Source organism: Pelophylax lessonae (genome assembly GCF_965119305.1).
Source record: "Pelophylax lessonae genome assembly, chromosome: 3".
Classification (NCBI taxonomy): domain Eukaryota; kingdom Metazoa; phylum Chordata; class Amphibia; order Anura; family Ranidae; genus Pelophylax; species Pelophylax lessonae.
In genome coordinates, this window is record NC_138770.1 from 39,875,436 (window position 1) to 39,888,120 (window position 12,685).

The 12,685-nt window shown below is 48.1% G+C and overlaps 2 protein-coding genes across 2 annotated transcripts in view; both read right to left on the reverse strand.

Moving 5' to 3' along the window:
• Window positions 1-12,685, reverse strand: part of LOC309550289 (uncharacterized protein) — a 436,279-nt gene that overhangs the window by 332,822 nt on the left and 90,772 nt on the right. The gene's annotated exons all lie outside the window — the stretch shown is intronic.
• Window positions 1-12,685, reverse strand: part of LOC309550016 (uncharacterized protein) — a gene marked incomplete at its 5' end in the record, with an annotated part of 165,495 nt that overhangs the window by 85,056 nt on the left and 67,754 nt on the right. Inside the window, one exon of the mRNA XM_082250488.1 lies at window positions 1,020-1,147. Within this exon, the coding sequence (XP_082106614.1) occupies window positions 1,020-1,147 (128 nt within the window). The remainder of the gene's footprint in view (window positions 1-1,019; window positions 1,148-12,685) is intronic.

Genomic DNA, 12,685 nt, shown 5'->3' on the forward strand with positions numbered 1-12,685 from the left:
AGAGAAGGTGAGACAATCCTCTGATGGTTTTCCTCATCCCCCGTCCATGTACTAAAATGGAAATAAAAAGATTATTAATAGACCTCAGCAGATTGGTTCCCCTAAGCCAGGACTCCGCCCACATCAGGCAGCTTTGTCTCTGAGGATCTTATACGAGTGACAGTGATGAGGGGATACCAATGCGCAACCCCCCCATGTCAGTCAGTTGACACATTCCCCCCCCCCCCCCCATCTGCCTCCTTACCTCCTCTTTCCTCCTGTCCGAGCCAAGGAGTGCTGGATGGCTGAACCGCTATCCTCCTCAAGCCGTGTCTCTTTTGCCTCTTCCTGGCCACTGCCCAGTAAGATCTCTTCTCCTTTTGGCCAATTGGGAAAGGGGTCTCACAACCCTCTTCCTGATTGGCTGGGAGGAGAGTCAGTGTGACAATAGCGAATATACATTTGCTATTGTCACACAACTGGGTGGGCTGAGGGCGCAGTACTCTGTGCCCCGAGCCCACCTTTTTTTGAAGCCTATTAGAGCCTCTGGCTCTAATCATGTGCTTTAACAAAAAAAAATCCCCTATTGGAGTCCATGTGTCCGGCACCCTACATATAGATTAGGGGGCCGGATGCATGGATAGGGGGGGCGGCGCCCCTGCGCCCCCAATGGACGGGCCGCCCCTGCCTTATAGGAACCTGACACATACAATGATACAGCCAACCATCCAAACACATCCCTTGTCTGTTACTGGATAACGTCCCAGAATTCCCAGCACTGCTCACCTCTCCTGTCAGCAGCTCCATCATCTTCTTGGTGACTTCTAGAATCTTCTGCATGTTGTGTCTCTCAGGTTTTAGGGAGTCACATGGAGGCACTGTGATAGTCATATGATCTCCTGACTTCGGAAGAGGAAATCTCTATATTGGAGATCCAATAGGAATATTATGTTAGGATCCTCCTCACCTCTCTAGTCAGGTCTGTGTTTTATTAATAGAGATAAGAGTGATGTCATGTGACCTCCCAGAATTCTACCCACCTCTCCTGTCAGTAGGTAGATGATCTCCAGGGTGAGGTTAAATATCTTCTCAGTCATGCGACTCCAGTCCTCCCCATCCTCATTGGTGCCATCATTTGGTCTATTCAGGTCTCCTTGTAGACGGATATCTTTGGGAAATGAAATTAAGAATTGTTTGGATTGTATTGGTCATGCAATAATAGGATGTGGATGTGAGGGGGGGGGGGAACACATTTAGTCTGGACGGTTAAGTGTTTACTAGATTTTGGAGGTACTTGGACCCTCTTGGCCTGCCGGATCAGAAATTTTACTTTTCTCTGTTGGGTTGGTTTGCTTTCTGAACTGGATTTGATTAGTATTAGATCTGCAGAGAAGGAATGATAAATATGATCCTTCCTTTGACTTGTTTGCTCTGAGGCAATGCTGTGAGGTTAAATGTAAGATCATCATGATGTCCAGGAAGGAGAACTGGCTGACTTTTGACTAGAATTGCCAACTGATTAGGATAATTGCCAGAACTCCAGCTGCAATGCTCCAATCTCTGGCCGCCTGCTGACTGACAGGAGTGATGCAACTTTCACTCTCTGCAGTAAGAGAAGGGATTGGATTGGATAGCAGGAGGATGCTGCTGGTGGACTACAGAACTGTGGGGGAGGAGTCTGTTCTGCTCTCTCCAATAGCAACCCAATTCGGGTAGAAAGAGGAAAGCAGAAGGGAGGGGTTGTCCTCTTGGTCTTTGTTCTATTTTGTGTTCTGCAGCATTTTTCTTGACTAGTGAGATGGTGATGTAAAGGCTTCCTTCACTTGTTCGCAGGAATTCTTTAACCACTTTACCGCTGCTCACTAGAGCTCTACTGCGGCAAAGTGGCTCGATAACTACGTCGCCAGACATTCCCCTCACTCGGCGGCGCGCGCGCGCCGCCGGAGGCTCGCTCCCGCTGTATTCAGTCACAGCGGGAGTGGGGCCAGGGGTGATCACCGCCTCTCTTCCCCGATCGTTGGGGAATCGAGTGTGGAGATCCGCCCGCTTGTGTAAACAAAGCGGGCGGATCTCCTAAGTGACAGGCAGGGTCAGATTGCAGGGTTCAGCTTAGCTGAACCTGCGATCTGTCACTGTGTCACTCAGTCCCCTCCCCCCACACACGTTAGTATGCACCAGGCATACATTAACCCCTTGCTCACCAATAAAAATTAACCCCTTCCCTGCCAGTGTCATTTTTACAGTAACAGTGCATATTTATAGCACTGATTACTGTAGTAATGTCACTGGTACCCCCAAAAGTGTCAAAAATGTCAGTCAAGGGTCCGATCTGTCTGCCGCAATGTCGCAAGTCCCGCAAAAAAAAAAAACGCAGATCGCCGCCATTACTCGTTAAAAAAAAACACCAAAAACGACAGAAATCTTTCCCTTAGTAAACACAATAACTTTTGCGCAAACCAATCAAAATACGCTTATTGCAATTTTTTTTTACCAAAAATATGTAGCGGAAAACAAATTGGCCTAAAATGATAAAAAATTTAGATTTTTACATTTTTTTGGGGGGGAATTTCATATAAAAATGTGAAAAATATTGTTATTTTTTTCAAAATTGTCGCTGTTTTTTTGTTTATAGCGCAAAAAGTAAAAATCGCACAGGTGATCAAATACCACCAAAATAAAGCTCTGTTTGTGGGGAAAAAAGGACGTCAATTTCGTTAGGGTACATGACCGCGCAATTGTCAGTTAAAGTCGCACAGTGCCGAATCGCAAAAAGTGGCCCAGACATAAGACAGCAAAATCCTCCGGTGGTAAAGTGGTTAAGGAGGTCAGAAAGTTATGTGCAGGTGGGGTGGGAGGGCTATCAGAGACCAAGAGCCCCTATGAGCCCTAAAGCTCCCTCTTACCTCAGAGCCTTGCAGCCTGATTGCCCCTGACTACCCCCTCAGAAGCACCCACAGCCCTTCAGCCCCACTAACCTCTCAGAGTTGTTCAGCCCTATTACTTCCTAAGAGGCCCCTAAAGTCCTTCAGCTACACTTCCTCCCCAGGGGTCCTAGAGTCCTTTAGATGCAGTAAACCCTCAGAGGTCCCAGAGTCTTTTAGTCTCAATACCTCCACACCTCCAGAGGCCTCTCAGCTCCTCTACTTCTTGCAGTATTTTCCTCCCTCTGACACCAATGATGGAAGATATTCTTCATGGCAGGCTGGGGAATGTTTTCTTCCTCCTGACCAGCAATGTAAGGGGCTCTATGCTCCATACTCCTGACCCCTGCACTCCATCATTGTGTTGGCTGCATATTGTAATGATTGCCCATTGGCTGCCTGTTTAGTGTAATAATTGTCCTTTGTAGGCCATGTATGGTCAGGATTGTCATTGTCTTCTCTATTTATTATCAGTGCTGTTTGTTTAGAGGACCATATTGCTAGAATTTATCTCCAAATTAAAGAGAATGTTCCGGCCCCATAAATGGGGAAATGCTCTGACCCTGAAGGGATTAATATTCAAATAATAAATGGGGTAGCGCTTTCACTATGAACAAAATATCTGATCCCAAAACAGGATGGTTCCCATAAAACATTCTGATAACAAAGTGTCAGACAACACCTGGGGTAACCTGGCAGCACTTACTCAGAAAAACCCCTGGCTGTAGATGGCAAGGTGTGCTGGGCTCTGTAGTCCTACAGAGTTTGTGGTGCCTGTGAAGCAATACACATCTCTATAGCAGTAAATTGGGAATACCGGCATAAACTGAAATGCTAATCCACCGCCAGGGTCCTGGTCACAGATGTTCCGGTGGAATGGCAGGCCTGATACCGCTTAGATGTAACTAGAGAGGGTGCTCTCCTAACCTGGTGACATTAAACGTGTTTGGATTGGAAAACACCAATCTTTGTCTAGGAGGGCTATTGGTTGAAGAGGTCCTAAAATGTGCTCCTACCCTCGCCCAGATTCCCTAACCATTTAGGCTCTGTTCACATGTCAGCGTATGGATCGCGGGCAGAATCGCCGCGATTCCACCCGCGATCCGGAGATTATTGATTATGTGCGTTGCCCGTGATTTGCAATAGCCCCCCAATCCCTGAGCGATGTTGCCGCGATTTCCGCCTGCCGAATCGCGGTAACATCGCGCAAAAAAATCGCGGGACGCAATACGCTCCAAAGAAGCTCTTGTACTTTTTTGGGCGTAATGCGTCCCGTGATTTTTTTTGTGCGATGTTACCGCGATTCGGCAGGCGGAAATCGCGGCAACATTGCTCAGCGTTTGGGGGGCTATTGCAAATCACGGGCAACGCACAGGCGTCCCGCGATGACATGTGAACGGAGCCTTATAGCCCAGAATTACATCTTCTATATCATATATCACTAAATTCATACAAAACTTTATTTATAATCATCAATAACTGGTAAAATGAATGAAAAGCAAACAGCTCAATATCAATATTCAGTCCAGCCGGAAAAATTGTATTCAAAAAAAAAAAAAAAATTTGATTCCCATCTGGATATCTTTTTGGTAAAATTGCCTTTCACTCTGGGTTCACCATCTCATCCCCCCAAAATCCAGTCCCTTTCAGACTCCTATTGTGAGAGTGGTCATAGTGTCTCTGGAGGTGGTTGCTGATCATGCCCATGTAAAATCTTACAGAAATCTTCCTTAATTCCAACTTTTAATTATCATTTCATTCTCCCCACATACAATGTCTGGAACCGGCATTTACTGACACCAATAACTCCCCTCGTGGTACAGACCATAAATTCCCTCATTGTAATATATGGGATTATTCTACATTTCCACACTATATATGTGTGTATCATCATCTGCTGGAGATAAAAGACGTCACAGTGACTATGGAGGAAGAGGACGGACATGACGGGTGGGGTTACTGGGTGTAAATAGAAAATAAGATTACCTCAGCTGCCACTTCCAGCAATGTCTTCTCTCTACTTCCTCTCAACTCACCTCTCACCCGGAACTTCCTATTTATACCTGACATCACTTCCTGCCTGTACCTGACATCACTTCTGGTCTGTGTTCCATAGAGACTTCCTGTCTGGGTAGAAGTGAGATCACCACCTTGTGGAGCTCAGAGGAACTGCAGCCCTGAGGAACATCTTGTAGTGTGAACACGGTGTTCTAAAATTTAGTCGGACACGTGAAAACTCCGGACCCTCGTCACTTCCGGTGATACTACGTCACCACCAGGAGCTGTTGTGAGCCCCGGTGCGCATGCGCACAAGACATTTACCAGGTCCGATGAGATTTTAAGACTTTGCTAACAGCTGACTGAGAGGAGGAGGAGGGGCTGAGGTAGGACGACAACACCGCCGCAGGAACATTTTACAACACCACCACATCATCGAGCAAGGAACATGTTGCAGAGCTGACTTAGAGGGGACTGTCCGTCCCAAGGAGGCGGGAAGGAAGTATATATATATATATATATATATATATATAATATGTATATATATTTATAGACTTTGGCCCTCACATAGAGCCACTTCCGCCTGTTCTCCCGATACTTCCGCCCTTACTGACACATACCTCCGCCTAAGTCCATAGACTTCCGCCCTCACATAGAAGTGAATTCCGCATTCTCTATGGAAACTAATAGAGAACCCCTCTAAGTTAGCCTAATGATGAATGCCATTGTTGCCAAGTGTTCCTGGATGAGTGAGGACAGTCGTGGGATTGTGGGTACAGTGATATCATGTCCTCATCTCACAGGTTCCAAGACTCAGAGTCAGTGTTGCCAACTGTCCGTATATTTACAGACAGCCCGTAAAAACAGGGCACTTTTCTCCTGCCCGTAAATGCCCGTAGCAGGAGAAAAGTGCCAGTAAAAATGGCTGTGAACGGCTTAGCTCGGAACTGCGCATGCGCAGTTTCCAGGAGATTCCCGAGATGATCATCTGAGTGATCTGATGCTGCATTCGGCCGGCCGCCGGCAGGGCTCAATGCTGGGGGCGGGTCTGGCAGAAGCTGTGCGGCGCGATTACTCATCGGGACCCACTCGGGAGTGATGATGTCATGGCGCATTCCCGCCAGGAGCCGAGGAGCTGGATTCTACACAGGCCACTCACTGTCTGTCCCGAAGTACCACAGCAAAAGAGACTCACGCGGCAGGCAACAACACAGAGGCGTCACAAGGGGGGTGCGGGCCGCACCAGGGTGTCCATCGAGGGAGGGTGACACCCAGTGTAAGGTAAAAAGCCTGCCAGTAAAAAAACAGCTTGTCTCAGCATGTGACGCTTGGAGTTCCGGAGCCTGCCGAGACAAGTCTCCAATGATCTTTCTGAGTCAGAGTTCTGATGCTACTTGCACCCCCCCTTCTCCAGTGCGCCTTATTTGATCTTAATAAGAAGAGATGCCAGGAGGGGGGAGAAGTGCAGTCTGCAGTGGAGGACAGACTTGTTTAGCCTAGCAGTAAGGTAAGTTGGCTGCTGGCTAAACTCGGCAACATGTCATGTCGGTGGCTTGTCTTAGGCTACATTCACACCTGAGCGCGTTTTTTACCGTGATTTTTACAGCGATTTTTACCGCGATTTACAGGCGTTTTTACAGGCGTTTTTTGTGCAAGCGTTTTTAGATTGAATAGAGACCAATGGAAAACGCCTGTAATCTGCCCAAAAAGAAGCTCATGTACTTTTTTGAGCATTGGGCGTTTTGCTCACAGCCTCAAAACGCTCAGATGTGAACAGGGGCCATTGAAATGAATAGGATTTGTCTTGTTGGGCGTTTTGAGAGCTGATCCTAGAGCAGAAAAACTTCCCAAAAACGCCCCAAAACGCCTTCATGTGAACGGAGCCTTAGTGGGAAGGAGGGTGGGGGGGAGAATGTGCTCTCTGTAGCAGGCTGCTGTCTGTTTTTTTTTTGTGTGAGATCTACTCTGCTTCTGGTGGATATTTTCTAAATTCTACCCCCAATGTCCAATACACCTCCCTAGAATCCCTATCCCTTACCTGCTCATCAGTCCAGTTCAGGCACAGACTCCTCTCCTGCATTAACACCTCATGTGTCTGTGGCACTACAAATCCAAGCATGCCAGGAGAGGGGAGGCAGCAGCAATATGACAGATCAGACTGATTTTCAGATGAAATGTGCATTAAGTATAGTGTGTATGATCATTATTTATTTATTTATTGTGCTTGGTGGTGTTTACTATTCATATACATATCAGAGTATCAGAGTAAGTAGAGAGCACATTTGCAGTGGAAGTGCTCTGCAGTATTTTTATTAGTGTATAATGAAAAGACAGAGTGGTGGAGTGATGGGGGAGGGAGATGGAAAGAGTGAGCAGTAAGAGATGGAGGTATAGATTGGGTGACAGAGAGACAGATTGATGAAGGGATGGAGCAAGGTATGGAGGGATGGTGAGAGACACAGAGAAATGGAGCAAAGGATATAGGGATGGGGTGATGGAGGGATGGAGTTATGGAAAGATAGAGTGAGAGACAGACAGAATAATAGAAGGATAAAAGTGATGGTGGGTAGAAAAGGGGGAGGGATATATAGGGCACAAGGATTTTTGGATGGACAGTATGATGGAGAGATGGAGCAAGGGGCAGACAAATGAAGCAAGGGACGGATGGACCAAGAGATAAAATGATGGAGTTATGGAAAAATGAAAATAATGGAGGGTGAAGTGGTGGGAGGGATGATTGGATGCACAGTTTGATGGAGGGATGGCGACAGGGGGGTGATGGCGGGATGGAGACGGGGGGTGATGGAGGGATGGAGACGGAGGGTGATGGAGGGAGGCAGACGGGGGGTGATGGAGGGAGGCAGACGGGGGGTGATGGAGGGATGGAGAGAGGAGGGGAGGGAGGGATGCAGACAGGAGGGGAGGGAGGGATGCAGACAGGAGGGGAGGGAGGGAGGCAGACAGGAGGGGAGGGAGGGAGGCAGACAGGGGGTGATGGAGGGAGGCAGACAGGGGGTGATGGAGAGATGGAGACAGAGGGTGATGGAGGGATGCAGACCGGGGGTGATGGAGGGATGCAGACGGGGGGTGATGGAGGGATGCAGACGGGGGGTGATGGAGGGATGCAGACGGGGGGTGATGGAGGGATGCAGACGGGGGGTGATGGAGGGATGCAGACGGGGGGTGATGGAGGGATGCAGACAGGGGGTGATGGAGGGATGCAGACAGGGGGTGATGGAGGGATGCAGACAGGAGGGATGCAGACAGGGGGTGATGGAGGGATGCAGACAGGGGGTGATGGAGAGAGGAGGGGATGGAGGGATGCAGACAGGAGGGGAGGGAGGCAGATAGGGGGTGATGGAGGGAGGCAGACAGGAGGGGATGGAGGGAGGCAGACAGGAGGGGGTGGAGGGATGCAGACAGGAGGGGATGGAGGGAGGCAGACAGGAGGGGGTGGAGGGATGCAGACAGGAGGGGGTGGAGGGATGCAGACAGGAGGGGGTGGAGGGATGCAGACTGGATGGGATGAAGGGATGCAGACAGGAGGGGAGGGAGGGAGGCAGACAGGGGGTGATGGAGGGAGGCAGACAGGGGGTGATGGAGGGATGGAGACAGGGGGGTGATGGAGGGATGGAGACAGGGGGGTGATGGAGGGATGGAGACAGAGGGTGATGGAGGGATGGAGACAGAGGGTGATGGAGGGAGGCAGACAGGGGGTGATGGAGGGAGGCAGACAGGGGGTGATGGAGGGAGGCAGACAGGGGGGTGATGGAGGGATGGAGACAGGGGGGTGATGGAGGGAGGCAGACAGGGGGTGATGGAGGGAGGCAGACAGGGGGTGATGGAGGGAGGCAGACAGGGGGGTGATGGAGGGAGGCAGACAGGGGCGTGATGGAGGGATGGAGACAGGGGGGTGATGGAGGGATGGAGACAGGGGGGTGATGGATGGATGGAGACAGGGGGGTGATGGAGGGATGGAGACAGGGGGGTGATGGAGGAATGGAGACAGGACATGATGGAGGGATGGAGACAGGGCGTGATGGAGGGATGGAGTGCTGGAAACAGGAGGTGATGGGGGGATGGAGTGATGGAAACAGGAGGTAATGGGGGGATGGAGTGATGGAAACAGGAGGTAATGGGGGGATGGAGTAATGGAGACAGGAAGTGATGGAGTCAGAAGATGATGGAGGGATGGAGTGATGGAGACAGGCGGTCCTTTAGAATTGGGGACATAACATTTGGGTGATCCTGGTGACTTCCAGTGATTTCCCCTCACTTTCTGTGATGGCTATGGAACAGAAATTAAGGGGAAATCTCTCCAGTTTGACATAGGTGACAAAATCTGATGGGTTATAATTGCCCGCCCTTACTATATCAAAAATAACATAAGAAATATGTTATTTTACCTTAATGTCTATCTTAAACCACATTGCTAATTGCATATTGTACTTGTTTGCAGCTTATGCACTGAAATTTGCAATTAAACCTGTCATTTTGTAACTTTTGGAAAATGCCAGTAAAAACTTGGCTGTGCCAGTAAATTTTGAGTGTCGTGTCAGTGAATTTCCATCTGGTAGGTTGGCAACACTGCTCAGAGTGCAGAGTGTCAGTGAGGTGATGACTGCTGGAACACTCTCGGGGTTCCATCACCAGGCACTGCAATTAGAGCAGACTGTTGGGAGCAGTCATCTCCTTTCTGACAGTGAGAGAATAACTCCGACATCAGCAGAGAGGCAGCGGGAGTGTGTGATCAGGTAAGTATCACCACCGACCACCAATGGTGGGCTGGGGTTACTCTTTATTCTCACTGACACCAACAATGGGACCTTTTTTATTCTCACTGACACCAACGATGGGACTTATTTTATCTCACTGACACCAACAATGGGCCTTTTTTTTTATCTCACTGTCACCAATGATGGAACTTATTTTTTCTCATTGACACCAAAAATGGGGCTTAACCACTTGCCTACCGGGCACTTCCACCCCCTTCCCATCCAGGCCGATTTTCAGCTTTCAGTGCTCTGACGCTTTGAATGACAATTGCGCGGTCATGCTACACTGTACCCATATGACATTTTTATCATTTTTTTCACACACATAGAGCTTTCTTTTGGTGGTATTTAATCATCTCTGGGTTTTTTATTTTTTACAAAAAAAAGAAAAAAAGACAGAAAATTGTGAAAAAAAGACAGAAAATTCTGAAAAAAAGACAGAAAATTCTGAAAAAAAGACAGAAAATTCTGAAAAAAAGACAGAAAATTGTGAAAAAAAGACAGAAAATTTTGAAAAAAAAAAGTTTATTTTCTGCGAGTAAATTTTGAAAATAAATAAATTTTTCTCCTTCACTGATGTGTGCTGATGAGGCGGCACTGATGGGCACTGATAGGCTGAACTGATGGGCACTGATGAGGTGGCACTGAGAGGTGGCACTGACGGGCACTGAGAGGCAGCACTGATGGGCACTGGCGGGTGGCACTAATAAGCACTGATGGGCAGCACCATCAGTGCCCACACTCAGTGCCCATAGTGCTGCCAGTCAGTGCTCATCAGTGCCTAGATGAGCAGGCACTGACGGGCACTGACTGGCAGCACTATGGGCACTTATTGTGCGCACTGATGGAGGGCACTGTGGGCACTGATGGTGGGCACATTGTTTTTTTTTTTACCTCTGTAGTAATCAGGGCACTGGTGATCAGTGCCCTGATTACATTCCACTATGTCCCCGACGGCTGATCAGCTCTCCTCCTTACTCACACTGCAGTCTCCGTGTGAGGAAGGAGCGCTGGCGATGAGAGATGATCTCATATGTTTACATATGAGATCATCTCTCATTGCATGGGCCGATCACGTAGTAAATGGCCGCTGTGATTGGCCATTTACCACGATCTGTGATTGGCTGTGTCCAAGGGACACGGCCGACACAGATTTTCCCCGATGCGCGCTCACGGGAGCGAGCGGGGAGACTGTCTCTGGGAGGCCGTATTAAGATTTTATTTTACTGATGCCAATAATGGGGCATATTTTATCTCACTGACACCAATGATGGGCCTTTTTTATTTCACTGACATTCGTGATGGGCAGAACTCCCCTGGGGTCAGTTTGACACCAAAACTCCAGAACAGGAATAATTCTAACCAGAACTCAAAAAATCAAAATTCCCCATTCTAAAGGCCTTTTTTTGGCCATAAAAAAGGGTACAGGGGTCCGGGTACTGTACCAATTCAAAAACAAATGTTTAAAATAATATTGTTTTTAATAATGCTTAAAGTGAAAAATTCCTTTAAATATCATGCCTGGGGGGGGGGGGGGGGGTCTCCTTAGTCTGCCTGTAAAGTGGTACATCTGTACCGTTGTCATGAATCTGCAGCAATGTTTCATGCCCTGACTGTCTGCTTACCTCTCTGGTCTGTGTATCAGCTTTAGGGACCGTGCTCTCACACCTGTGTGTTTAAGTAATCTTCTCTCAGCATGGCTCCACCCCAGCCTCTAACAGGAAACACTATTTTAACCACTTTACCAGCGGAGGATTTTGCTGTCTTACGTCCAGGCCACTTTTTGCGATTCGGCACTGTGCAACTTTAACTGACAATTGAGCGGTCGTGCGACGCTGTACCCAAACGAAATTTATGTCCTTTTTTTCCCCACAAACAGAGCTTTCTTTTGGTGATATTTGATCACTTGTGCGATTTTTACTTTTTGCGCTATAAACAAAAAAAGAGCGTTGATTTTGAAAAAATAACAATATTTTTCCCATTTTTTTATATGAAATTCCCCCCCAAAAAAATGTAAAATTCTAAATTTTTTTAAATTTTTGGCCAATTTGTTTTCTGCTACCTATGTTTGGTAAAAAAAATCACAATAAGCGTATTTTGATTGGTTTGCGCAAAAGTTATTGCGTTTACTAACTAAGGGAAAGATTTTTGTCATTTTTGGTGTTTTGTTTTTTTAACGAGTAATGGCGGTGATCTGCGTTTTTTTTTTTTGCGGGACTGCAACATTGCGGCGGACAGATCGGACCCTTGACTGACATTTTTGACACTTTTGGGGGTACCAGTGACATTTCTACAGTAATCAGTGCTATAAATATGCACTGTTACTGTAAAAATGACACTGGCAGGGAAGGGGTTAATTTTATTGGAGAGGGAGGGGTTAATGTATGCCTGGTGCTTACTAACGTGTGTGGGGGGAGGTGACTGAGTGACACAGGGACAGATCGCATGTTCAGCTGTGCTGAACCCTGCAATCTGTCACTGTTTGTCACTTAGGAGATCCGCCCGCTTTGTTTACACAAGCGGGCGGATCTCCAGACTCGATTCCCCGACGAGCTCCTCCCCTGGCCCTCCCCTGGCCCGACTCCCGCTGTGACTGAAAACAGCGGGAGCAAGCCGCCCACAAGGGGAGGAGTCCAGCGACGTAGGTCTACGTCGCTGGACGGAATCGAGCCACTTTGCCGCAGTACAGTCCCAGTGACTGGTCGGCAAGTGGTTAACTCACGCACTGCAAGTCAGCTGTGCCCAAGCAACAAATGAGTGACGGCTTTCCTGGGTGATTCTTGCCATGTGCTCTATGCCTGATCACCGTGTACCGACTTTGGCTTGTTCGCCTGACCATCCCTGTCTGCTTGTTGCCCCGACCTTTGGCTTGTTCCTTCAACTACTTTCAACTACCCCTTGTTGCCCTGGACTGCTGCTTCCTCGTATTTATTTATTTATTTCAGGTACTTATATAGCACTGTCAATTTACGCAGCGCTTTACATATACATTGCACATTCACATCAGTCCCT